The 26,219-nt window shown below is 47.9% G+C and overlaps 1 protein-coding gene across 3 annotated transcripts in view; it reads right to left on the bottom strand.

Moving 5' to 3' along the window:
* Positions 1–2,638: 2,638 nt before the first annotated feature.
* Greb1 (growth regulating estrogen receptor binding 1) overlaps positions 2,639–26,219 on the bottom strand; it is a 67,659-nt gene continuing 44,078 nt past the window's right edge. For all 3 annotated transcript variants that reach the window (XM_055625767.1, XM_055625778.1, XM_055625787.1), the window contains exons 21-32: positions 25,330–25,967; positions 22,634–22,736; positions 21,395–21,553; positions 19,934–20,076; positions 15,856–16,017; positions 14,070–14,274; positions 13,287–13,461; positions 11,990–12,208; positions 9,566–9,701; positions 6,627–6,827; positions 5,787–5,925; positions 2,639–4,590 (exon numbers count right to left, since the gene is read on the bottom strand). In XM_055625767.1, coding sequence (XP_055481742.1) covers positions 4,427–4,590; positions 5,787–5,925; positions 6,627–6,827; positions 9,566–9,701; positions 11,990–12,208; positions 13,287–13,461; positions 14,070–14,274; positions 15,856–16,017; positions 19,934–20,076; positions 21,395–21,553; positions 22,634–22,736; positions 25,330–25,967 — 2,444 coding nt within the window. In that variant the 3' untranslated portion in view covers positions 2,639–4,426. The remainder of the gene's footprint in view (positions 4,591–5,786; positions 5,926–6,626; positions 6,828–9,565; positions 9,702–11,989; positions 12,209–13,286; positions 13,462–14,069; positions 14,275–15,855; positions 16,018–19,933; positions 20,077–21,394; positions 21,554–22,633; positions 22,737–25,329; positions 25,968–26,219) is intronic.

The raw sequence follows: 26,219 nt of genomic DNA, 5'->3' as shown, positions 1-26,219 counted from the left end.
GGCCTTCATCAGGGTTGGGAAGGTAATTCTACAGAAACAGCCATGAAGATGGACAGCTCTCCAGGAAGGCAGGCTCCATGGTCCCACACAGTTCTACAGCTGAGGAGCTATGGTTGCAAAGCACCTGAATGGATGTGAGAGTCTGAGGACAGCCGGTCGGCCACATCAGTTGGACCCATGATAAAATGGATAGGGCTACCATGTTGCTAAGTTGACAGTTAATGCCATCAACCTGGAAAGATCTAGAATCACTTAGGTTAACATTGTCCAGTTCTAGGCATGTCCTAGGGGAAGTTTCTGGATTAGACTGGATTAGTAGAGGTGAGACTATGTACCCTAAATGTGAACGATACCATTTGATGTTCTAGGGAATGAAAAGAAAGAAGAAACAGAGCTGAGCGCAGACATTCCTCCCTCCCTGCTTCCTGACTGTGGATGCAGTGTGCGCAGCTGCCTCATGCAGCTGCCACCACCCCTTCCCACCACAATGCTCCACACTCTCAAACTGCGGGCCAGAGTAAACCCTTCCTTCCAAGTGGCTTCTGCCAGGCATTTTTCACAGCAATAAAAAGTAGGTAATACACTAAAGTTTCTCAACACAAGGAGCCATCTGATAGAGGAGCAAGCAACCGGAATTGAACCTGTGATCCACCAATTAGGCTATGTCCCAACAACAAGTAAACCCTGAGATGTCAGGAGCTTAAAGGAGGGATTGGAATGGGGTGGGGTATAGGGGTGTGTCATCAGGTTCAGTCACAGAACACCATTAAGAGAAGGAAGACGGCTGTTTATGGCCCCTCGGTCCTTCCATTTCTTGGGCCTCCCTCCTAAACACACAGCCACATCCTGCGGTCAACACAGGTTTTAGAAGCATTGTCAAAAGGTGAGCACTAGGTTCGAAGTAAGGGGTCTTAATAAGGAGAACAAGGTTTTCACCAAGACTATTTCATGTCCCAAGAGTTCACCCATGTTAATCACAGACTTAAGGGGCAAGCCCTGTGCGCCAGAGGTTCCCCATTCTGATGTTTCCTTCCCCTGATGGGAACCTCATCAATAGCACACTTCCAGTTTCTCTCTGCCTCCTCATTGACCCTTCCCCACAGGCAGAGTACTAAGGTAGTTTATGGTTTTCAGCTGGGAGAAAATGGTATGCATAGCTTAACATTTTACATTCTCTTTATTGTTAGGTCTCAAACCCAGGGCAAAGAGCTGAGATAACTATTAACATATCAAAGCAGACCTGGCTGGAAAGTTCTCCCAGCATCCCTCTGTCCCCACCTATTACAGAGTCCTCCTGGCTGGCCTACCCTATGTCCTACTCTGAACTCTCCAGCCCAGGGGGGAGGCTGCCCTTCCCCACTGCTGCTCTTCCCTCTATAACTCAGCCATTTTGGCTACACCAGTCTTTTGGCCTGGACTGCCTCTTGGTCAGTGGCTCCTCTCTTGCTCTCTCTACCCCTCTCTTCTCATGGTCCAGTTTAGTCTATGGCCATGTTCAGTCTGGACTCTTTCCTCTGCCTGGTTTCTCCTTTTATATCTACAATTAAAATAGTCTCCATACTTTAGTAGGCATGCCCCCCTCCTTCTATTTCATTTTTTCATTTCTTTTCCAGGAGCCCTGCTGCTCAATCATGCTGAGAAAGGGAAAAACCATTTTCTTCAGGCGTGTCAAAAGCATTTTGTACTTCTGGCAATTCTGTCTTTAGCCAGCTGTTAGCAGTGTCCCTGAGTCTGCAAAGCACTGTGGTCATCCTCACACAGCTAACTGTCCATGGAGGCATTTAGTTTTACTTTCCAAGACTGGTGGTTGATCTTTATGTTCTGGATACGTTATCACTTTGCTTCTTTCTTACCTTACTCCATACAGCTTCCCTCATCCTCTCACACTATGGCATTTCCTGTAATTTCCCCCCTGGCTCTTTGCTGTGTTGATTTCAGCAGTTCCTGTCTCCGTATCTTGTTCAGCTGCCTTGCCTGTGCCCTTCAAATGATTGTGGAGGCTACCTAGGCCCTCTGTTCTCTAGTTCAGCAGTTCTCAACCTTCCCAATGCTGTGATATAGTTCCTCGTGCTGTGATGACCCCCAAACATAAAATTATTTTGTTGCTACTTCATAATTATAATTTTGCTATCGTTACGAATCAAAACTTAAACACCTGGTATGCAGGCTAGCTGAGGGCTCGCAAACTACACGTTGAGGGCCACTGCTCTAATTTGGTTTGTGTTCGGGTACACGAACACAAACACAGCGAAGGCAAAGTAAGACAGCCTATCCTCCCCTTCTATCCTCAAGTCTTCCACCTTGAGACTGGTTTTTGTTTGTTTGTTTGTTTGTTTGTTTTTTCTTGCTCACTGCTACGTATGTCAGCCATGAGCTGCAGGGGTCTCCATTTCCATCTCCCGTGTCACTTAGAGAAGGCCTGGGTCACAGGCGTGCAAACACCCCCAGCTTCATGGAAGTGCTCGGGGCCTGAACTCAGGTCCTCAAGCTTACACAGCATGCGTTTCTCTTTCCCAAAGTGTGATGCCACACCAGGAGATTGTAAGCAGGCAGTCCCTGGAAGTCAAAGTCACTGGCTGAACTTTGTCCCCCTCGAACAATGCAATACCTACCCACTACACAAACAAGAAGTGCATTATACGTTTTATTTAGAAGAATGGAACAGTCGAGAGTGTTGGTTTAAATTAACTAATGAAATGGGAGAATGGCATAGGAGCCGCTATTTACAGAAGACAAACTGAACTACAGGAGACCAGTTTTTTGTTCCAAAATAGGAATCATGACATTCACAAATGATTGTTTTATAAACACTGATGTAAATACTTTATATCTGTGAATTTTATTTTTCCTTGGGGAGAAAGGTTGGCAGTAAATCTTTGGCATCAACTTGGACAGGTTCCTCCTTGGACCGTTTCCAAGCACAGTGCTCATCCAGGTCTAAGCATGCACGTGTTCTGATGAACTCCTCAGCAGCCTCAGTGTTCCTTCAGCTGTGGGTCACTCTCAACACACTGCTGTCTGGGATGGAGCTGGACTGTTGGGTCCAGAAAACAGCAGTTTGAATTGTGCTTCTGCTTCTGCCCATGGTTTGTGCTCTTTGCATTCTAATCAGTTCATCTTTCAAATGAGAACAGTAGTCATTCACGGATTCACACACTCCATATCAACAGGCCGGCAGGTGGCATGCTAGAGTGTTGATTTAAACACGGTGTGGTAGCTAACACACACCTGCTTGCTTCTCTCTCATCCCACTTTTTCTGGGCAGGCCAGCCTCTCCCTAAACAAACTAAAATGAATAAGGAAATGCAGGCTGCCTGACTGGAAAGTGAACTTCAATAAATCTGGTTCAACACTGTTTTGTTGTTGGTTTGTTTTTTTTTTTTTTTTTTTTTTTTAAAGATTGTGTGTGTGTGTGTGTGTGTGTGTGTGTGCGCGCGCGCGCGCGCGCAAGCATGCAGATCTGAGCACACAGAGGTCAGAAGAGAGCTTTGGATCTCTCAGAACTAGAACTATAGACATTTGCAGAATATGTGGCTTATTATGTCTGTGGTGGGATCCAAACTCCAGTCCTCATGACTGAACAGCAAGCACACTTACATAGCTGAGCCATGGCTCCGGCCCTCTTCATTGTTTTGTACATCACTTTGGTTTTTATTAGTTTTTAACATGTATGCAACTTGGTCCTCTTCCTTTGGAAGGCAAATCTTCAGTCCACTGCTACAATCCTAATTTCCTCCCCAAAGCCCTTTTGGTTTGTAAGAAAGCTTCTTTTACACTTTGCCCTTTCTAAGAGGTAGGGCGCTTACCCCATACAATTTTAATAGAGTCACATTGTTTCTAAAGTAAAGCAATTCATTTTTATCATAATAAATCTGATGCCTTTGGGCTAGCTTCTGCAAAGAAAACCTGTAGGTGATTAAATCATTCTTATTAAAATAATCTACTCTTTTTTTTTTTTTCTTGTCTCCAGCCTTTACAGTTAAAAATGTTCCTTTGGAGTATTGCTCTGTTGAGAGTTATAGGAAACATACCTTGTGGAAATCGCAGTCACAGGCACGGTGACACGATAACCCAAGATTCTCTAGAGCAGTCAAGTTTGTCCATGGAAGCATATGAACGATAGCAGAGTTAGCAAAACTTCATTCTGCACAAAACGGACTTCAAGATAGCCCAGGGCATGTGCTCCAGCCCAGGACACAGTAGTCTTTGGTTTTCAGTCCTGCCCATCAAGGACTCGTGCCTTTGGCTTTGAATCACTATCTGCCACAGGACACTGTGACATGTGTCCCAGGGGGCCTCTCATGGCTGTCTCTGGGTGTGTTTGAGTTCTTACACTCCTCGGTATGGGACCTTCACTAGCTTCAGCAGCAGGGGGGTTCCTGATGACCCCACACTCTGAGGAGCTCTGCCAGCCTCTCTCTCTCTCTCAGATGTGCCTTCCAGTGAGGAAAAACAGTGGCCGGTCTTCCTTGGCGTTGGCTGTCTGAAACTCATCCCGCAATCTGAACTGCCATTCGTCCTCCAGCTCCAGGCGGGCCACAGTCTGGCGAAGTGAGTTCCGGTCTTGGCAGATCACACACAAGGTGGCTCCTTGAGAGAGGGCAAAGACAGAGGCAAGGAAAGAAAGGGGTGAGTTCTCCCAAGAGAGCTTCATGGGGAATCCCACTCACAGGAGCCGAACAGTCAGATGGAAGTGCCCAGTGGCCTCTGCTCCTTTTCATGCTGAGATTCATGACCAGCAGCATAGATGATGGGCAGACTTACTGAGAAGACAGTACGGAAGCAGAAAAGATGTACTGTACGGAACAGACGAGGAGAAGGGGGAGGAGAGATGGGGGCTTGATCCCCAATCAAACATCTCAGCTCCAGCCCGGGGCTCTCACGCCATTGCCTATTCTAAATTCAACCCTGTTTCCTACTCACGTGAGCCTTAGGCAGCTCCCGCCTTTGCCACATGTGTGGATACAGGAATTCCCCATCTGCATAGCTCCCAGCCTGCAGCAATCCGCCCATCTGCCGGGATCTGTTCATAGTCCCCTTCCCCACTCCTTTTACACGTGTTCAGTCATCCCTTTTAGGCCTGACAGGAGTGTCCAACTTTTTCACATTGAGACATCACAATGTTGACATTTACAAAGTTCTGAATAAGCAAGTTTTTTTGTTGTTTTTTTGTTTTGTTTTGTTTTGTTTTTTCCTTAAAGCCCCAAATGCCCCACCTCAACGTTTTAAACAAGTTTACCACTTGGGAGAACCACATTCTTACCTCCCCCCCCCCCCCCCTCACAAGCTAGACAAGTTATTAGAGGACTGTTCTTGAGGGCAGAGCTTTGTACTACACCCCCCCACACACACTCTTGCTAATTAGATGATTGAGAGCAAGGAACACAGGCAAGGTACACGGAATGCCAGCAAGGAAATGGAGCAGGCCTGGAACCTCACATTGACAAGCCCTGTCTACAAGCCATTTTCAGTGTCAACCACTAACAAGAAAAGGACGAAGATTGAAGAAGAGGCAAAGGAGGCCGCAAAGTGCTCTACACCACACAGAAGCCTCCGAGGGGTCCCAGGCACCAACACAATGCACTTCGAGGGGAAAGGAACAGAGAGATAAGAAACACCTGCCATTCTTTTCTCTACTGAACAAATATAAGAGTATGAACCTGGAGCTCAGTTCAAGCTTTCTGATATTTTGAGGGGCAAGGCCATGACTTTCCTTCTCTGAGCCTCACAGATGCCAGGTGACAGTGTCCAGTCAAACCCAAGGCCAGGCTAGGAGTATATATTACCTTTCAGAAAATGGAACTGCTTCAGGAAGCTAGCCCCCACAAAAGAGTCGCAGAGGTACAGCAGGAGCCCGCTGAACGTCATGTCAGAGCAGCTGATGTTTAAGGAGTGGGGCCTGGAGCTCACGTAACAGACAGAAATCTGAAAGAGAAGAGGCCCAGGAGAAGTGTCACCTTCCAGGAAACTCACAGTCCCACGAGGGGCTAATATCCAGCAAGTAGGAGGTGCTTGGTCAAGCTGAAGGTGGGGCTTGGGACAGAGACAGTCATCATGTCTCCAAAGCAAAAAAGGTTCCAGGGGGCGGGGGTTGCTCCAATTTGTCGTATTCATAAATTGACTTGAGAGTAGGGAATGCCTTGCCACCAGAACCGTGGGTTTGATCCCTAAATTCTACTTGACAATCCAACACAGTGCCTCTGCCTCAGTCCTGGCAGAGGTTAAGCAGAGTGAGCATCTGAGATGAAGGCTTGAGCACAGGTTCCCTTCATAGCCACAGAGTCCATCAACCACAGGACAAAAACATCTGAAGAACTGAATCTGTACTGAGCATGTACGAACCTCTGTGTCTTTGTTTCATTAAGCAATGTAGTACCACTATACACAGAGGGCTTACACCGGGATGGGGCTATCTAGATCATCGGAAGGTGATTCCCATATACAGGAGGGTTACATGAGTAATGTTAAGCTAGCACCGTCTTATGATGGGGATGTGAGCATATGTAAATTCCCATTAGTCGTGGAGTCCTGGGCTGACCTCCACAGATGCTTGAGAGACAATTAATTATGACTCAAAATCCTGGTCCTGGGCCACCTGTTCCATAGACGCCAAGCCGAGGAGTTACCTGAGGTCCTAGGTTAAGGTAGCAGTCTACGGACAACACGGGGTGGCCATGGTTCTTGAGAGACAGCGGGAAGAAGCGATGGCTGTGGTACTGCAGGAACTTCTCCAGGAGGAGCTGGGCGGGAGCTGCCAGGAACGTGTGCTTACTGTCTGGGGCACAGATGTACTGGGATGGCACGATAGCCACAGAGCTGTCAGACACCTGCCAGGAAGAGGGACAGGCCTCAGGCAACTCAGAGGTGTCTCCGGGAAAGCGCTTGAACTCAGATCCCTGGCACCCATGTAAAAGCCAGGTGTGGTCACACATTTCTGTACCGCCCAGGGATGGGAGGGGGGCAGAGTCAGAGAGCATCTCTGCAGCTCACTGGCCAGGCAGGCCAGCCAATCGGTGAGTTCTGGGTGCAGTGCCTGATGGCATCACGCAGGATAAGGGAGAGAGCAGTAGCTCTCCCCATATCTCCCCATATCAACGTCTGGCTTCATGTGCATGCTGACACACGCAAACACACACATACACTTCACCAAAGTGAGCGTGATGAGATCACACTGATTTGTACACACTGCTCATTCTGTGGGGAAAATTGCTTCAGAGAAAACAAGAGTACACATGGGTCTTGGGAACTATTTTCCAGAGCCTGAGTTACAGATGCATTTAGAGCATTGGTTCTCAATCTGTGGGTCGTGACCCCTTTGGTGAACTTCTAGCACTAAAAATAGTTACATTACAACTCATAACAGTAGCAAAATTAAAGTTCTGAAGTAGCAATGAAAATAATTTTATGGTTGGGGGGGGGTCACCACAACCTGAGGAACTATATTAAAGGGTCACAGTGTTAGGGAAAATCAGCTTCTCCCTGACCCCCAAAGCCTTTCTGCATCAGCCCTCACAGCCCTTCCACCTACTGTCCAGCCATCACCCACAAGCCCCCACTCTACCACCAGAACAGTTCCCTTGCTGTGGCCAGAGACTGCTCAAGAAGTGAAATGCATCCGAAAACAGAACCTCTGCTGGAAATCATCTGAGCCTCTGCTACAGTTTCACTCTGAAATGTCCTCACTGGCTCATGTTTTGAGGACTTGTTCCTGCATGGTGGCATTTTCTGGAGAGGCTGTGGAGCCTTCAGAGGTGGGACCTAGCTGATAGAAGGAGGTCCTAGGGGCGGGCCTTGAAAGCCCCTAGTTCCCCTGCTCTCTACATCAAGGCTTACCGCCATCGATCATCTCACACTCTGCCAGCTTAGGGTGAACCACCCTGCTCCTCCTGCCGTCCCCCCTCTGGTGAACTGAAAATCCTGAAACTGGAAGCCAAGAGAGATCTTTCTCCCTTAAGCTGTCCCACTAGCCATTCTCCCATGAGACGAGACGCATGAGCTAGCTAACAGAATGAACCTGTGCCAGACAAATGGGACTTGTGTGGACTACACCTACACCTGGCCACATCATTCTTGGGACTTTGGTTTCTTATCATTCTTGTGGCAAAGTCTAGACGTTTCCTATAGCCAGTCACAGAAACTCCCATCTATTTTTCTGCCACTCTTCCCTGTTCCCTATGCTTCTTTCTCAGGGACACCCACAGACCCCTCACCACCCGGCTGTCATATTAGGTCGCCCTGAACATCTCCTTCAGCTCCACGGTACTTCTAACAGTAGGGCTTCACCGAGCATGGCTGACTTCTTCTTCAGCTGCAGGGCCATAGACCTGAGGCAGAAAGAACTATACCAGGTGCTTAGTTTATATCCAACAAAATTAATGAAAAGAAGTAATTTCACTGACATGAAAATGCTTTTAAATGTCAGTAGCTTTTCTATATTTAACTAACATGCAATTAAGATTATGTTCAAGGTGGGCTAAAGATCTAAAATAATAATAATAAGAATGATAACAATAACAATAACGTAGGGCTGGTTCAGCAGGTGAGGTGGCTTTCTGCCAAGCCTAATGACCCGAGTTAATTCCCCAAGATCCACAAGATGGAAGGAGACAACCAACTCTTTTCAAGTTGTCTTCTGAACTCCAAATATGCATTGTAGAGCGTGCGCGCGCGCACACACGCGCACGCACACACACACACACGCACACACACACTAAACCTAAGCTTAAAAATGACAATGAGGAAGTAAAAGAAATGGTGAATTTGAAAGGCACATCAGGGCCTTTGGTAGAAAGAACTCGTGGTCCCCATGTTAAAGAAGTTTAACACACGCAGTTTGAAAAAAACAAAACAAAACACAGTGGCAGTGTCTTAGCACGTTGGTTCTCAAGTTCTAGGGTAGAAAAAGCCTCACACTAGAACGTCCTGCTACTCCGAACCCCACAAGGGGTGGGAGGGGCAGCTGCTGTGTAGGACTATTGTCTGGATCCACATCTGCTCCAGGTCAGATGAGGTCATTGTGCAAGGAGTTGGTAGAGAGATTCAAGATTCAAGAGCGAAAAGACATTACAAATGAGAACCAGAGGGCCCTCCAGGCAGGACTTGGCTAGGTTACCGGCTTTCTGGGGATATCTACTTTGGTGTTTCTTAAATGGCTGGTTTGCTCACCTAGGACAACTGTAGTCACATCTCTCTCACTAGACCCTGGCTGCTGAGCAGACAAATGTGGCCACTGAGCTAGCTAGCCTGGTGTGTGAAGCTAACAGTTCTTTAGGCAAGTGCTATCCAGCGGTGTGTGGAAAAAAGCTTAGTACGAGACACCCTGCCTGGGTGGGGAGGGCAAGAGCGCACAGAAAAGGCTTGCTTGCTGGTCTTGCACGAGCAGCTTCTCATTGGATACTATGCAGTGTCAGAGAGGGGAGAGTAGTTCCCAGGGCTTGGTACCAAATGTCCCATGCTCTGACTCCCTTTAAGAAATGAGGCATCACCCTCCACCCCCGGGTTCCTGCTCTCAGCAACCTGGTTTTGGCCTGAGCACCTGCCTGCCAGCTGGGGCTGCCACGCTCACCTTGGATGTGATGTGGAAGGACCTGTGCCCCCCCACCGCGATCTGCTTCTTCATGACGCTGAAGCGGTTGAACCGGCAGAGCAGGAGGCCAGCACTGTGCACTCGAAGGTTGAAGTCTATGTCGTCACAGGTAAACCTGCTCAGAGCCAGAGGAGGAGCGGGTGTGATTGGGCACAGCTCCTGTGACCCCCCCAGCCCATCATGGGGTCTACAAGCGTTAAAGACCCCATTACAGTCAATAGTGGGATCTACTCTAGGTGGAGACCCTCCCCTGTCTCCTCCCTTAAAAGTTAATGGGGGTGGGGGTGGTCTGGTGAGGGGACCACACCTAGGAAGGCAAGTTCACCTTCAGATAATGTCCTTTTTCCCTCCCAGAATTCTGGGCCCTTAATTTAGCCCCTGGGAGACACCGTGAGGTTCAGCTAGATCTGCCTGCCTTTTAGAGTCCTGCCTCAGAAAGGCATAACTATATTTCTTTTGCTTCTGTTCTTTTCCTTTGGATGCTGGCCAGGGCCCAAGCACACTTTATGTGTGTGTGTGTGTACATACATGCACATGTGTAGTGAGTATGCTTTTAGATCACCTAACACACACCTTGGGCTTCTCCTTGCTGCCTATCGTGTGACTGCCTGGTGCCAAGTGGCTGACCTCCACATCAGCTCTTCTACATGCTCTGAGACTTCCAGCTTGCCAGCCTTCAGGTCTTCCTTTGAAACCTGAACTGGCCTCAAGTTTCCGTTTGAGTTTGTTCTTTCTCCCTGAGCCCCCACTAGTATCTGCTCTTAATTTTTTTTTAAATTAATGAAACTAAGAACCCCAGGAGGAGATACTGACTCCCCCAGCATCCTATGATGGCATTGCTGGGATTCTCCAGGATTGCCAGTAACTTCTTTATGACCTGTCAGTTCTTCAACCAGCAGAGAAAATGAGCTCCTTCCTGTGTCCCCTTCACCTCCACTGTGAATTTACTATGCAGCAAGGGTGACCTCAAACTTCTGGTCCTCCTGTCTCCGCCCCCCAAGAGCTAGGACTGTATACAGTTTATGTGCTACTGGGGATGAAATCCAGGCCTTCAAATGTGCTAGGCAAGCTAGATCCCCAGGCCTCTACTCAATTGTTAAAAAAGAAACAACCACAGCCCAGAGTGTAAAAAATACTGGGATATACATACACACATATATACATGTATATGCATACATATCTGAGGCAAACAGGGTCAGAGAAAAATCACCTGCCTGTTCTGCAGGGCTGGTGAGTGGCCGAATCTGTGCTCTAGCAGGACAGCCAGCCTAGCTTCCAACCTCACACTCCCAAGCAGCCCACTGTCTGGCATACAGGACACTCAGTCAACAGGCTGGAAAGCAACTCAGTCAAATTACTTTATCGTCTTCTTTGACTGTGGTGCTATGGTTTAAATAGAAATGGCCCCCAGAGGCTCACAGATTTGAATACTTGGTTATTAGGGAGTGGCGCTATTTGAGAAGAATGAGGAAGTGTAGCCTTGTTGGAGTAGGTGTGGCCCTGTTGGAAGAACTGTGTCACTTGGGGTAAACTTTCCGGTTTCCAATGCTCAAGCCAGCCCCTCCTGCTGCCTGCACATCTGATGTAGAACTCTCAGCTACCTCTCCAGGACCATGTGTGCCTGGATGCTGCCATGCTCTCCACCATGATGATAATGGACTAAACCTCTGAAACCATAAGGCAGCCCCAATGAGATGTTTTCCTTTATAAGGGTTGCCATGGTCACGGCATCTCTTCACAGCAATAGAACATTGACTAGTATATTGACAGATGGTAAGATTCCTTATTTGGTAAGGAAGCCCAAGCGAAAGAAACACCCAGCACAAGGTAGCTCCTTAAGGAAAGCATCTATGAATGGAAGAATGGAGTTGAAGAACACTATAAATTCAGAACAACCGACCCAGCATTCGAGGACCACCAGCACTGTGGGGAGAGCCAATGCTCCAGGGGCTCTGATGATTAATCCTGATTGTCAATGTAATAGGCATCAGGGTTACCATAGAAACAAGCCTCTCGGTGTGTCTCTGAGGGAATTTCTAGACCAGGTTAATTGGGGTGGGAAAAAGCCACCCTGTATATGGACAGCACCATCTCATGGGCCTGGGTCCCACGCTAACTAAAAAAGAAGAATTGAGATGAGCGCCAGGAGTACTTCCTGACTGTGAAGGCAGGGTGAACAGCTGCCTCACATTCTTGCCACCATGCCCTTCCCCACCCTGATGTATGTAACTGTCAAACTCCGAGTCAGACAAACCCTTCCTTCCCCAGGTTGCTTCTGTCACAGATTTGCCACAGCAATGGCACAGGGTAGGTGGAGGGGAGGGGAGTCTGCCAGGCTTCCTCGAGGCTGCAACCTATGAGGCCAGCTCCCACCCCTCCCTCCACCAGGGGCCCTGAGCTCACCGGTTCTGGTTGTACTGTACATTCTGGGTCAAGTCTACGTTGAGGATGATGAAGTCGTGCACGTGGCATCGGGAAAATGGTTCCTGCAGCTCATGGCCCCGAGTCTTGCTGGACCACTTCCTCATGCCAATCAGGGCATAGTGTGTGATGTCAGGGGACGCCTCAATGTGCTGCATGATGTGCTTCAGAGAGACGTTCCTCTCTGACCAGGAAAACTCCCTGCTGGGAGGAGAGAGGCCAGTGTCCCCAGATGACAAGCAGACAGGAGCAAGCCAGGCAGGGCACAGCTTCCTAACTGCATGGTGTGTGGCGGACAGGGCTGAGGTGGACTGAACCCAGTTCCGTCCAACCAAGGACCACCAGGTATCCTAGAAAGTACTACACATTTACTGCTGCTTCGTGTATGGAATAGAGTCACTCGCCATGTGTTGAGCTCACACACAGACGATCGTTTAGCTCATCTTTACAATGAACTCTAACCTGGGGACTAATAGCACTCAAAAATGAGGAGCCTAGAACTCCAAAAGATTTAGCTGCTGACCGTAAGTCACAAGCAAAATCCATGCCAGGAGGAAAGGGTTTGGGAGTGAGACCTGGGCTAGATTACAGCCCGAGGGGCATCTTGGGAGATTAGCAATGGCCGTTTATTGATGGGCTGGAGGGTTTAGATAAGTGGGTATGTTTGATTTGTGAAAAAAATTGCATGTGTGTTATATTTTGCTTTTGTGTGTGTGCGTATCACGCTGAGCAGATGTTGTCCTTTTCTTTTTATAAAGATTTAGAGTGTGTATGTGTTCATGTGTACTTGAGTTCATACAATCGTGTGCGTGTGGAGGGCATATGAGCCCTTAGAATGGGAGTTGCTTTGCTGAATGGATCTTGTGTTATGTGGGTTCTGAACTCCACCCTAGGATTCTGTACAAAGAATTCTGTGCTGCTGGGTGACCTTCCCTGCCCTCGAATTCTGTCTGTATATATATATATTACAGACAGAATTCGAGGGCAGGGAAGGATTGATATACTACATATATATGTATACATATATGTACACATATACACATACTATATATACATACATATATGTATATATGTATACATATACATGTAGTATATCATAAATAATTTCTAAAAATCAAAATAATCAGTACTTGAGCAATAGGTCCACTTCTGCCATATCCGGGCCCTGGCTTCCTGTTGTGAGGGGCACACTGTGGCCCTCAACGCTGAGAGGGGACTGCCCGTCACTGCCTTTCGTGGTTCCCTGAGTGCAGGGAGGCATGTGCCCAGGCTACCTCACCTGCTCCGTTCTCCAGTACACTCCACATCTGACGCATTCCACATCACACAGGAGTCGTCGGAAATGACAATGAAGGGCCAGATGTCCTGAGGCTTGACCCCCAGCTCCTCCTGCCGGTTCCTCTCCAGCTCCAGGTTGTGGTAGCACAGCTCTTTGATGAGGAAGTGGGCTGCCCCTGCAATGGCCAAGTAGCCTGACTCAGGGTTCCATTCTGCACCCATGTGTACAAGACAGAGCCCACACGGAACAAACCAGAACCACTGACCCAAAGGACACACCCTTCTAGAGTTTATACACACATCTGTGCTTTCTTTGTTCTGTTCTAACAGCTGAGAAAATGAGTTAAATGAATAACCAAACAATTATAAAGAAATGAAGGATATTCATAAGAAAACTCTAACATAGGAGCTAGGAGATATGTTAGTTGGTAAAGAATTTGTCTTGCCAGAACAAAGACCTGAGTTTGAGCCCCAGGACCTACGGTTTTTAAAATGCTGGCATGGTGGTCTGCATGTAGCATCTCAGCCCTAGGAGGCAGAGACCAGCAGATCTCTGGGGCTCACTGTCCAGCCAGCCTTGCCAAGTCAGTGAGCTCCAGGCAATGAGACCTAGTTTCAAAGACCAAGGTGGACCAGCTTCTGGAAAATGATGCCAAGGATGTCCTCTGGTCTCCGCACTCATGCATGTCCATTGGCACACATAAGCTTCCACAAGCAAAGAATCTGACATCTTTCCCCCTAGAGAAACCATATCAGGCAGCATGCGTGTGCCAAAGTCACCTACCGACTCCAGCACTGTTGAAGATGCTTGGGAGTACAAGCATGATGTGGTTGGGCCAGTATTTCTTATAAATGGCCATTTCGTACTCCTTGACCACCAGCACGTGTAGATGGTTGGCCCCATCCATCGCATGGTACAGATTAAAGAGCCCATGCTCATGACGGCCCGTCGTTGGCGTGAAGGTGGGACTTTTGATGTGTTCGTGACTCTGAAAAGTAGTGGAAAAATGAGGGAGAGCGTGTGTAAATGTTGGTGTAAATCCTTGCCGCTTCTCACATCTACTATGGGAAGATGCAGTTGTTTCTAATCTCAGAGAGAACACTGTGGTTAAGCACAGCTGTTAAAACGTGGGGAAAATTGTGCTGCCCTAGTTCAGAGCCTGGCCTAGCAGAGCACACCCTCCCAAAATGTGCCCAGTTTAAGCCTGGGCTAGCTTGCTTGGGGCTCAGAGCAATACAGGGTAGAGAAGCACATTCCAGTGAGGCCACTGTAGACAGACCCTCTCCAGCTGGCCACTAGCCAGTGATAGCCCAGACACAGGAGTGTGCTTGATCAAATTCACAATAACCGTTCATCCACACCTCACTTACCTGCAGGCCTCGGAATAAGAAGTCAAACATAGTCTGGGGTAGGAATAGGTGTTATGCAACAAAACCTAACGGGCATACATCAGCTAACCAAACCTGTAGCCATCTCATACTGGAATCTGTCTTAGCAGGTGTTGTTCTGTATGCCCAAACACTCCACCCACCATGGACACTGACAGCCCTCGTGGCCTAGATATCAGTGCTTGCAAGTAGTACTGTCTCATGCAGCCAAGTCCATCCTGGCTGACAGCTGGTACTCTGGAAGAGGACCAGTGTCCTCCACTTATGTCTGTTGACAGGGACTGCTAAATAATAACTAGTCAACCCTGAGGCTCTCAGGCTGAATCTGGGAAGCCAGGAACCCTCCAAGAAGCATCTGTGTAGGGGGAGAGATGGTAGGGACACGGGTAGAAACCTGCCCTGAACTGTTTATGGAAGAAACATTGAGATGCCGGGGACTCCACACACACAGACCCACCCCAAATGACAAGGCAGAAAGAGAAGACAGAAAGCACAAGTGATTATGGGTTAATCTTTGTGGACGTTGGGGGACAGGCCCTAAGGGAGTCTTGGAATGTTTTTCCTATTCTTCCTACCTCAGCCTAATCAGGTGGTTCATGACAAGGCATTAAGCATGGGCTGGGCAGAATCTCACCAACACGTGGTGTGTCCCAGGTACCTCAGACATCTCATGTTGGTTATTCTAAGTAATTCTTACAGAAAATGGTGTGGCTATTTTTGACATGGGATCTCATATGAACTTGAATGACTACACAGCCTTGAAATTCTGATCTTCCTGCCTCCCCTTCCCCAGGGCTAGGATTGCAGAATGCATCCCCACACCGAGTTCGTGTGGGGCTGGAGAATCCAGGGCTTTGTGCATGGTTAGGCAAGGAGTCTGACAACTGAGTGCCATCTCCAGCCCCACCAAGAAGCTTTTAAAAATGAATCATTCCTGCCCATCTTTGTAAGTGAGGGAAGGGAAGCTCGGCAATATTGAGTGACAACTAATGACATAATTAGCAAGTGTTATACCAATGCTCAAGTGTGAGTGACTTCCAAGTCCACACCCTCAGCAGCGTCCCCCAGGTTCAGTCACTATTTCTGTGCCCTGCTCCGAATGCCCTTGACTCTTCAGGTGGCTATGTGTCTACACCCCCAACTCGGTGACCGCCTGGCCCACCGGAACTCTACACCAGTACCTTGTCTGTGACGAGCGGCAAGCGCATGCTCTCCAGCTGGCCTCCAGGTTGGCTGAAGACAAAGTGGTGCTCCTTGGACTTGGGGATGATGAAATGGAGTTGGATCTCCTCTCCTAGCATGGAGTAAGAGAAGGCAAAGGCGTGCAGGGTGGACTCATAGAGCTGAGGTGTGAGGGGAAAGGACAGAGCTTATCATCAGAGTCGGACTTACTTCCCCAAAGAACCCAGGCCCAGCCTGGTCATGACCCACCGGGTCACACCCACCTCTGTGAGTGCAAGAGACTCAAGGCATAGAGCATAGATGCTCAGATCACACCCAAGGTCACCCACACAGCGCCAGAGCCTGTTTCCATCCTGAATCCCATCAGGCTCACCCAGTCCTGCTGCTTATGTCACCAAGGCTTTCTACCCTTGGGATCTGACCTAGAGACCCATCAAAGAAGGGTCAGCAAATAAAGCATTCATGCAGCTCTCATTTGTGTGTGCATGTGTGTGTGTGTGTGTGTGTGTGTGTATGCATGTGGAGACCACAGGCTAACCTTGAGTGTCTTTCTTCAAGCACTGCCCATGCTATTTTTTTGAGACAGGTCTTTCACTAGCTTGGAGCTTGCAAAGCTAAGCAAGCTGCCTGGCCAGCGAGCCTCAGGATCTGCCTGCCTGTGTTTGAGCACTAGGTTTACACATATCTAACACCATGGCCAACTTTTTCTTTCTGTGGGTCCTGAAGGTCAAACATGAGTCTTCATGCTAGCAATGCAAACAACTAATGCAACAATCCAGCACATCAGCCCTAGATTTTGCTCCTAATCTTTCTTCTTTTAAATAACAGCATGTTAAACCTAGGCCCCACATGTCCTAAGCAAGCACTATACCACTAAGCCACATCCCTAAGCCATACTTCACTGTTTGAGTTAGTGTCTAAGTTGCCCAGGGAAGGCCTTGAGCTTGTGAGCCTTCTCCTCCTGCATAGCTAGGATTACAGGCCCGTGCCATTAAGACCAGATTTCAGTTTTCATCCTAATAGGGTATTTTCTGTTGTAGGTGTCATGAGAGCTGGCATATAACAGCGATAATCTCCATATAATCTTGGATGTCTTCATACATTCAGCCTTGTGCCAGAATAAACTGAACTTTTACACCCTTTGCACTGTCGCTGACAGTCCTGGGAAGGAGGCAAGATTGCTGTCCCACCGTATGGACATAGAAGCTAGCATCCAGAGGTCCTGGGCTCACCCCTGTCCCCAAGTCTAACCTTACTTTCCTCCTGACTGTTTGTGTGCACTCCTTCCTGGGAGTGACACCCCACCCTCACCCCCACCCCCGTCTACCCTTGTTCTTGGCTTGGACAGCCTCTTGGGTCCTCCTGACCTTTGCCTTTCCCTCTTGACAGTCCTCCATTCCAGGAGCTGCAGAGGAAGGGGGCAGTCAAGCAAGCCAGTGCACACTGCCTTCTGTTCCTACCAGGGTTCTACCAGAGCCACAGAGCCTTTCGGGGAGCAAGGGGATTAGACCTGGGGGGGGGCTATGTAGTAAAGGTGGTAATGGGAAGAGGATTCATTAAGGGGGGGAGCAGGGAGAAAGAGAGAGGGGGTAGGGGAAGATTCTCAGGAGGCAAAAGGGAGGAGAGAAGGACAGAGACATGGAGGCCAGAATCAGATGCCAGCAGCTGGCTGCAGCCCCTGCATCCCTCACCAGACTGGACGGAGACCCCTCACCATCCAAAGCATGCTGCTATTTGACGAGCCCCAGACCTGCCCACCTCGTGAACACATGCCAGTGTGCCCACCATCTAAACACAGGGCATCTCTGCTTCCTGCCTCCTGTGCTCTGGGCTCCCACAAAGGCAGAGCAGAAGATGTGCCCTTAATTTTAAGTAACAATTCGCTGTTATGCCATGACTAGTGATTACAACACGTGAGACCTTTTCAGTTTATTAAAGTTCAAAAGCCAAGTAAATAGTTTCACCACAGGTATGATTGTCATTGAGTAATTGCTTTTATACTTTTGACATTTTATAAATTTTCTACATGTATGGAAGAAATATCTGAAAAACTATAGTAACAACCATACTTAGGCAGGAAAATTCCCAATATTAATTTGGAAATATGCTGAATAATAAGCTTAGAGCACTGTTTTGGAATAAATGATTACAACTTTGAGCGTCTTCAACAGTTTATCACGTAATAGATGCAATAGCTACAGCACGTAGAAACTGAGGCACGAATCTGAGAGTGTGTTACCTGTATCAAGACATTAAAATTCAATGTAAAGAAAATATAAACCCTTCCTGCCTAAATAATCTATATACCAATGGTGAAAAAAAATTTTTTTTTCAGTGAAATGTGGAGATTTATTTTAAAAAAGAAAAGAAAGTAGTTTCACTGGTTTTATTGTTAAATAAATTGTTTTAATTCTTAAAAACAAAAACCACATGTCCAAGGTGGGGAAAATGCTCTTTGTTTATCTGGCATAAATAGTAATAACTATCTTGACCTGTAAAAATGCTTTCCAATATCATCTAGAATAAAGCCACAGACTTAAAAATGTAGTTCTAAAAAATGCATTTGCTATACCTTTGGTGGCCAAGCTGAAGGCCAGGCTGAATTAAAGCCACCGAATGCTGTTTCCCTTCGTACAAGACAAATGATGAGCAGGAATCCTTGCCTCGGGCCTGCAGTTCCTTATCATGAGCAGGTCTCTGGCTCCCACGTGCTCCAGCCCTCTATGTCCTTCCTGTTTCCCCTGCCTGGGTCTGAATTAAGATGAATCTCTTAAATGTAAACTGCTAGAGGTTATGTGTTTATTACTAGCCAGCCTCTGGTCCTCCGCAAAGACTAACAATTAGCTAGGAATTGCCCATCCAAGCTGCAACCTTTCCTACCAGTCTCTGAAGAAGCCCAATCGCTTCCCGATGCCTAGGGTCTTCTGTGACCCTGTCTCTCTGCCCACCCCCCTGGCTGCCTCCCTGGGCCACTCTGTGTTCCAGACATACTCAGCTGAGATCGATTCTCATCCCCAGCGACTATGCTCACCCATTTTTTTTTTTTTTTTGTACATGCAATTTTCCTTTCACCTGCTTTGGCCCCTCAGCAAATTCCTAGTGATCCTTAAAAACCCTTTCTCTACTCCCACTGAATTATAAAAATTAAATAGCCCACATCTGAAATGCTTCATCCTAAGGCTCCTTCATATTAGGTTTTTTTTTTCAGATTTTGTAAAATTTCTATGGACATTTCAAGTGAGGCATCCATAGTCTAAAATCCCATAGGCTCTGAAATCCGGACTACTTTGAGCATCATGTTAGTGATGATTTGATTTTCTGACGAGGGATGCTCAAGCTATGTCTTTATTTGTACAGTGGTGATGACGAGGCTTGGGTGAAAATCTATTAAGAGCCTAGACAGGGTAGCCACCTGGATAAATTACTGGTGTGGTTTTAGCCTAGCACCCTGATGGCCAGCCAGAGCTTGAGATAGCCAGAGAATCAGCCCAAGAGGTTATCCTTTTATTTAGTCATGACAGGAAAGGCTGGAGCTTGAGAAGGACACGTACATGCTGCTGGCATATAGTAGGTACTCAACAAAGCAAATTCCTCCTTTATCTATGTGATTTCCATGCCACAACCACACGACTCTCCTTCCTGCTTCGTGCTGTTCTGAAATCTTGCTCAAGTGCCCACCTCACTCCTAGACCATGAACTCAAAAAACAGAAACAAGGCTTATTTGTGTCTGCATTTCCAGGTCCCTGTAGTATGTTCTCAGCGAGTGTCCTTAGCACTGAAGTAACCTTTGGATTATCTAGGGCCTGAAGATAAGAATGACACTCGTACTCTTGGCCACTGATGCCTGAACAACCACAGGGGCATTGCTGTCCTGTAGGGTCAACAGTGTATTTACAACCCAAAAGGTGAAGTTGGGATGCATGCCACCCGGGAAGACAGAGCTTCCAGAACTCTCTTCCCCTACCCTGGAATATTCTCAGGGAGCCACAGAGAAATAAGCACATGAGCGGCGGTGGTGCTGCGCCAGCAGGTGCTGTTGGGAACAGCCGGAGAGCCAGCCAGTGCCAGAGGCCTACCTGGTAATGGGGGTGGATGCCCATGTACTGGTGGCACTGCTCGCAGTGGTGGTACGTGTTGTACGCCGCGTACTTGGACAGTCTCATCCGTGCCGTCTGACGGCGCACGTACAGGTCCTCTGGCTTCCTGGACGTCCCTCTGTCTGCAAAGACATTCTTAGCGTTAAGGAGCAGCAACCTGGAGCAAACATCCCACCCCTGCCTGCCAAGCTCAAAGGGAGCACAATGCTCAAAATAAGCAGCCCACCAACAGGCTCTCCCTAAAAACTATCTCTCACGTCCTGATCAGAAGAGGACAGTGTCTCAAAAGAGAAATTAACAAGGAGAGGACTCAGACTGCATGGCATCACACTTGTGGACCTAAAAATACCTTATAAACATTTTGAAGGAACCCTTACATGACTAGAAAATAGATTAACAGCACGCATGGTACCCAGCTTCTTAAAGCAACTTGGTAGTAACAGCCCTTTGTTGGGGTTTATCTATGGGAAGGAACACACACACACACACACACACACACACACACACACACACACACACACCCTTCCTGACAGTGACAAAGAGCCAGGCCAGCAGGTTCTCTTCATCTTTAATCTTTATGGAGACAGGGTCTCACTGCATAGCCTAGGCTTAGCCCAAACTCTCAAGCCTCCTGAGGACTGGGATTACAGGCGTGTACCACCACACCCCGGCTTTGGGTAAGCTGTTTTCCCTGACGTGACATTTACCATGCATTCTCAGACTACACTAACGACCCCTCTGGCCACTCCCGGAAGTGTTGCCTTGGCCCTCACATACCACAGAAGTCAGAGTTCCTGAGGAGAAAGCAAGAGGCTGAGGACAGAATAACACATACAACCATTTGGTGACAAATTCACAAATAGAAACACTCATCTTTTACATTCCTTTAGCCAAACCTTCAACATTTTCCAACTACAACAAGTCCTTGGGGCTCTCATAGGCTCTAAGGTAAAGCCCCTTCAACTTGCTGGGGCAGTCTCAGTGCCAAATTGGGTTCTAGGAAGTCATCCACTTAATGCAAATAGCATCACTAACAAGATACACCTCAAGCCAGCTGACTTCTATTAATACAGAAGAAGCAATTAAGCCTATGCACGTTGGACAAGAGTGAAGTAAGACATCCAATGTGTCCTCACTGTGTGTGCGTATGTGTTCATTACCATTGCCCATGGGTGCCTGTAGAAGCTTGAGGTTGACCAGATGTCTTCCTCAAGAGTTTCGTTTTTTTTTTTGTTTGTTTGTTTGTTTTTTCATTTTATTTTCTTTTAGATAAGATCTTATCTGAATCTGAAGCTCACCAGTTGGCAGGCCCCTGTCTCTACTGACTCTAGTTACAAACATGCATTGGTCTTTTTACATGGATGCTAAGGAGCTGAACTCAGGTCCTTATGTGTGGGCAGCAAACACTTTGCCAACCAAGCTGCCTCCCCCTCCCCTAACCTTCAATTTTGATGCTCTGATGATGTGAACAAATCAGACTGGCATCCTCATACTTCGGGTCATGAATGGTATAATCAAAAGGCATCTTCTGGAAGAGCTCCAGGTCTGGCCAGGGGTCTGTGAGCTGTAGATAGCGCCAATCCGATTCCTCCTGGAGACCTAGGACATTGGCAGAAAAAAGGGATGCATGAGAAACAAGAGGTGAGGATGAGTTACTTAACCCAAGGATGCCCAGGGAGGATGTGTGGAACCAAATCCTGTCAATCTACGGCCACCTGGGGACTGCTACTGTCTCTAGAAAGCTTCTGACACAGCCATATTTCAGGATGCCTCTAACAAGACAAGGTCATACACCAGGGTCTGTCTCTACCCAGGCGAACAGCCTTCACTCTGTCTTCTGTAGACACAGGTCTGCTCTCTGGCCCGCACACTGACCTCCAGTCCTCCAGAGTCCTGAGCCCTGAGCCTATGCTTCGTTCTACCAACATCTACTTCATGCACAGCCAGAGATCCTTGTACTTGTGGTACCTGTGCAGGTTTCTTTCCTACTCTGTTATCAAAATCATCCCAGCCAATGTGACTCAGTTGTCGTCCCTCTGTGTTTAGAAAGTACTTGAGCCATTGCTCCCTGCTGTGGAACACTCACACATAAAGCACATTTTATGCCTGCCACACCCTCTTACACTAGGCCTGGCACAGCCTTCTGGTGGCCACCAAGGTTTGCTGGCTGAACAGTCAGCCAAAAAGTCTAATTGGCCAACTTCAATTGCATAATATATTGTATTATTACTGATATCATGTATTATAGTGAATGCATAATATAGAGAAAGTTATAGATGCTAATTTAAGTATATGCTATATATCCAGGCCCTGCTGAAGAACTCCATTCTACAGGCCACAGGCCAGAGAAGCCCAATTCCTGCTTTGGTACTGCCCAGCAGGCTCCCCACATAAGAGGACACCATCCCAGCTCACAGGGCTGTATTAAAGATAAATAAAGATAGCATCTATCACAGTGGAGAGAGGCAATAAGCACAAATTGCTTCAGTGTTAGTAACTCTATCCCTACAAAGTTCTCAAAGGGGGAATAAAAAAAGTCTACCAGAAAGAAAAAGCCCTTGGGGCAAGTCAAACTGTGAACCTGAGAGTCCATCCTGAAAGGGAGAGACACATACCAGGGCCATTGACAAAGGTCAAAGGATTCTTGCCCAAGCCCAAGGGTCACCAGATACAACTCACTGGTATTGATCTCTTCCTCATCGTAAACATCCACTTCCGTCAGCCGAATCAGCATCCTGGACAAGATACTGAGGAACTGCAGGTAGGCGCCCGTCTTCCCGATCTGTGAAGACACTAGTATCAGAGCCCAGTGGTAGGAAGCCTGTCCCTGTGCTGAACACCAACTACAGCAGTCTCCTGCCTCAGGGAGTCTCACTGAAAGGCACGCCACGGAAGTAAGAACGCTGTGGTTCTCAACTTGTGCATTGAACAAAGCAAGGATGTGTACTTTGATCTGCCTTTACCCAGAGGCATGGTGTGTCTGTTTGTGTGGTGTGTGTGATCGAGTGAATATGCATGTGAGTGTGTGCATGTGTGTGTATATGCGTATGTGCACACACACGCACACACATGAAATAAAATTAAACATAGAATTACTGAAAAAGGACAAATGATAGATGGATGCATTGCAGTATGCTCAATCTTATTAATAACCCAATACCCTGTTTCCCATCCATTAGATGGGTAAAAAGTTCTACAGCGGTAGTAGGTACAAATATGTGGGGGGGCTCCTAGAAAACCTGTTCTTTTTCTAATTTTTATTTGTGTACATGTAGGCATTTGTGCACGTGTCCATGCATGTAAATGTCAGAGGTCAACCTTGGGTGTCATTCTTCAGATACCATCCATCTCATTTTTTGACATAGTCTCTTCATTGGCCTAGAACTTGCTAATTAAGCTAGGCTAGCCCAGGCATCCTCCTGTCTCTACCTCTCCAGCACTGTGATTACAAGTGTGAACCCACAAGCCTGGATTTCTAGGGGGGTGCTGGGCATAAAACTAAGGCCCTTATGCTTTGCCAACAAATCCACCAGCCCCAACTCCATTTTTCCTATTTTCTAATTAGAAAAAGTAATGGATAGTCATTTTAGACAATGAGAAAAATTACAGTTTGATAATAAAGTAGAATGCAAATGATCCTGCCTCCCCTCTGAACACAATGAAGAGCTAGACCTGTTCCCAAGGCATCTTCACATAGGCAGCTATTTCTTTCCTGAATTGGTAGGGCATGTATTATTCTACAAGTTGATTTCAAGTTAGTTTCTTAGAGAAATTTCACTGGCAACATAGAGTGACCTCTTAGTTTTGGCTGAATTCTAGGATACAGTCATCCCCAAATGGGTTCAGCTGAGACTTAGCCAGCGGACTTTCATTCTGAGTCATTTCTAATCATTATAAATAATACTCATATATTCTTTGGATTTGCATTTTTGGGGATGGATCCCTGGAAATGACCATGCCGAGTTGAAAGACTGTAATGAAGCAGACAGAGCATTCTAAGAGTGAGGCAACACTCTAACGCACCTCACACCTCTGCACTGGGAAGGTCAAAATTTGCTGAGTGTCAGGCGACATTTGAACAAAATGTGGTCTCAGGAACTTGGACCCCACAGTCTTAGTCACTGACCAGTTCTAAAGATCATCCTCCTGTTCCTCCATGCCCACACTGACCCTTGGGGCACCATGTGTGGGTGTGTCTGTGTGTGTGCAAGTGTGCAGAAAGACAAGAGGCCGATACTGGGCACCTTCCTCAGCTGCTCCCACCTTACTTTAGAACCCAGTGTCTTGCCGAGCCTGGAGCGTCTCCCCAGTTGGGGGATGCCACACCCTGTATTTTATATTGTGTTTACATAGTGAGCCATGTCCCAGTCCTGCTTTCTGCGGATTTCTCTTAGTGATCTCTGAAGGACACACAGTGAACTGATAAAGAGTGGAGTCTCACTCTGTCAACCTGAGCAACATAGACTGTTACTTTGTTTCTAACTGGAAAAGTATTCAGAGGCTGTGTGTGATGGTGAAGGCCAAACTCCACCTGAAATTGCAAGCAGTTCCTTTCCAGACACCATCCCTGTGGCCCGCACACTAGAGGAGAAAACTGGGGTTGCCCAGTGAAAGGAAGAAACCTGCCAAGGAATGGAATGTTAATATCACCCTCCTCGTCTACCTGCTCACTATGGGCCATCAGAAAGATTCTTCATTGTGGTAGCTAGTTTTAGTTGTCAACTTGACACTACATTGGGAAGAGAGTCTTTTATTGTTGTTATTGTTTGAGACAGGGTTTCACTAGGTAGCTGTGGTTGTCCTGGAACTCACTATGTAGACCATCCTGGCCTCGAACTCACAGAGAACCACCTGCCTCTACCCCCCAGTGCTAGGATTAAAGGCGTGTGCCACCACTCCTAGGAAGAACTGTTTAGATCGGGTTGGACTACGGCCATGTCTGTGAGGCTTATCCTAATCATGTTAATTGATGTGGGAAGCGACAGCCTAAAGCGGGCGTCATCATTTCCTGGGTTTGGATCTTGAATGATTTAAGAGTGGCATAATCCAGCTGAGTGACTAAGCATGCATGTGTGTATTTCTACGCTCTTTGCTGTGGATGCGATGTGACTAGCTATTTTAAGCCCTTGCTGCCTTGACTTCCCTGCTGTGATAGACTGTGACCTAGAATCATGAACTGAAATAAACCCTTTTTCTTCCAAGTTGCTCTGTGTCTGTGTATCTCATCACAGCAGCAACAGAAAGAAAACCAGGACATCCACAGATGCTGCACAAATGGGTAAGCAGCACTCGGCTCCAAGACTGTCTGCTGGCAGTAGAACCCAAGAAGACCCTGGAGGCCTGGCCTGGGCGGGGGCAGCAGGTATGGCACCCACCTGAGGCGGCCCACTGAGCAGCAGCCTGCGGGGGTGGAAGCCATCCACCCTGCCCTCAGCTCGGTTGCCGTAGTCCATATGGCTGGGCCTGGGTACCGTCCACTGCCGGTAGTAGAGGGACTGTTCGGTTGAGGTCATCATCTTGCTGAGCAGGGGGCGGAAGGAGCTGGTCCACATAACCGAAGGGGAGGGCAGGAGGGAGGTGGACTTGGGCAAGCCACTGCTGTCGGTGGACATGAGCATGTCATACACAAGCTTGGGCAGGAAGACAATGGGTGGCTGGCGGCAGGCCTTGGCCATGGAGCACTGAGAGGCTTGGAGGACAAGTACATTGGCAGTGGGCACCGTACAGGTGGACGATGAGCCCGAGGAGGAGGAAGAGGAGGATGACAGCTGGGAGGATGGGGCAGCTGGCATCTGCAGGTTCCTCCGGCTAGTCCTGAGGCTGGAATCAGGCTGTGGGGCCGGGCCAGGGCTGTGCCTGCTGATAACCGTAGGTCCCTGACTCACTCGGAGACGCTGTATCTCCCCAGGGGCCCTGCCCTCCTCTGCAGGGCCACAGGGTGGAGGTGATCTGGAAAGCTCTCCCTGTGGAGGTCCTGAGGGCTGAGCCAGAGATTCACCATAGAGCACTGAGCCTATACAAGAGAGGAATATGGTCAAGGGGGCTCCAGGAACAACCTGGCACAGACTCACAGCTGCTCCTGGGCCTAGCCCCGGTATGCTGGATGTCACACTCTCCTCCACAAACCAGACCTTCCCCCAGTCACAGGGTGGCATGCTGACAAAACAAGGCCTTCTTGTATACCTGTGGGGCAGACTATGCCCCGGTACCTGCTGTCACTCTTGGGCTTCTAAAGCAAATCTTCTGCTGGGTACTGACTTCTTCC

Source organism: Psammomys obesus, unplaced genomic scaffold (assembly GCF_907164565.1).
Source record: "Psammomys obesus unplaced genomic scaffold, mPsaObe1.curated_primary_1811, whole genome shotgun sequence".
Classification (NCBI taxonomy): domain Eukaryota; kingdom Metazoa; phylum Chordata; class Mammalia; order Rodentia; family Muridae; genus Psammomys; species Psammomys obesus.
Note: the sequence above shows the minus strand (reverse complement) of the source record. Positions and strands in the feature narration are given on the sequence as shown.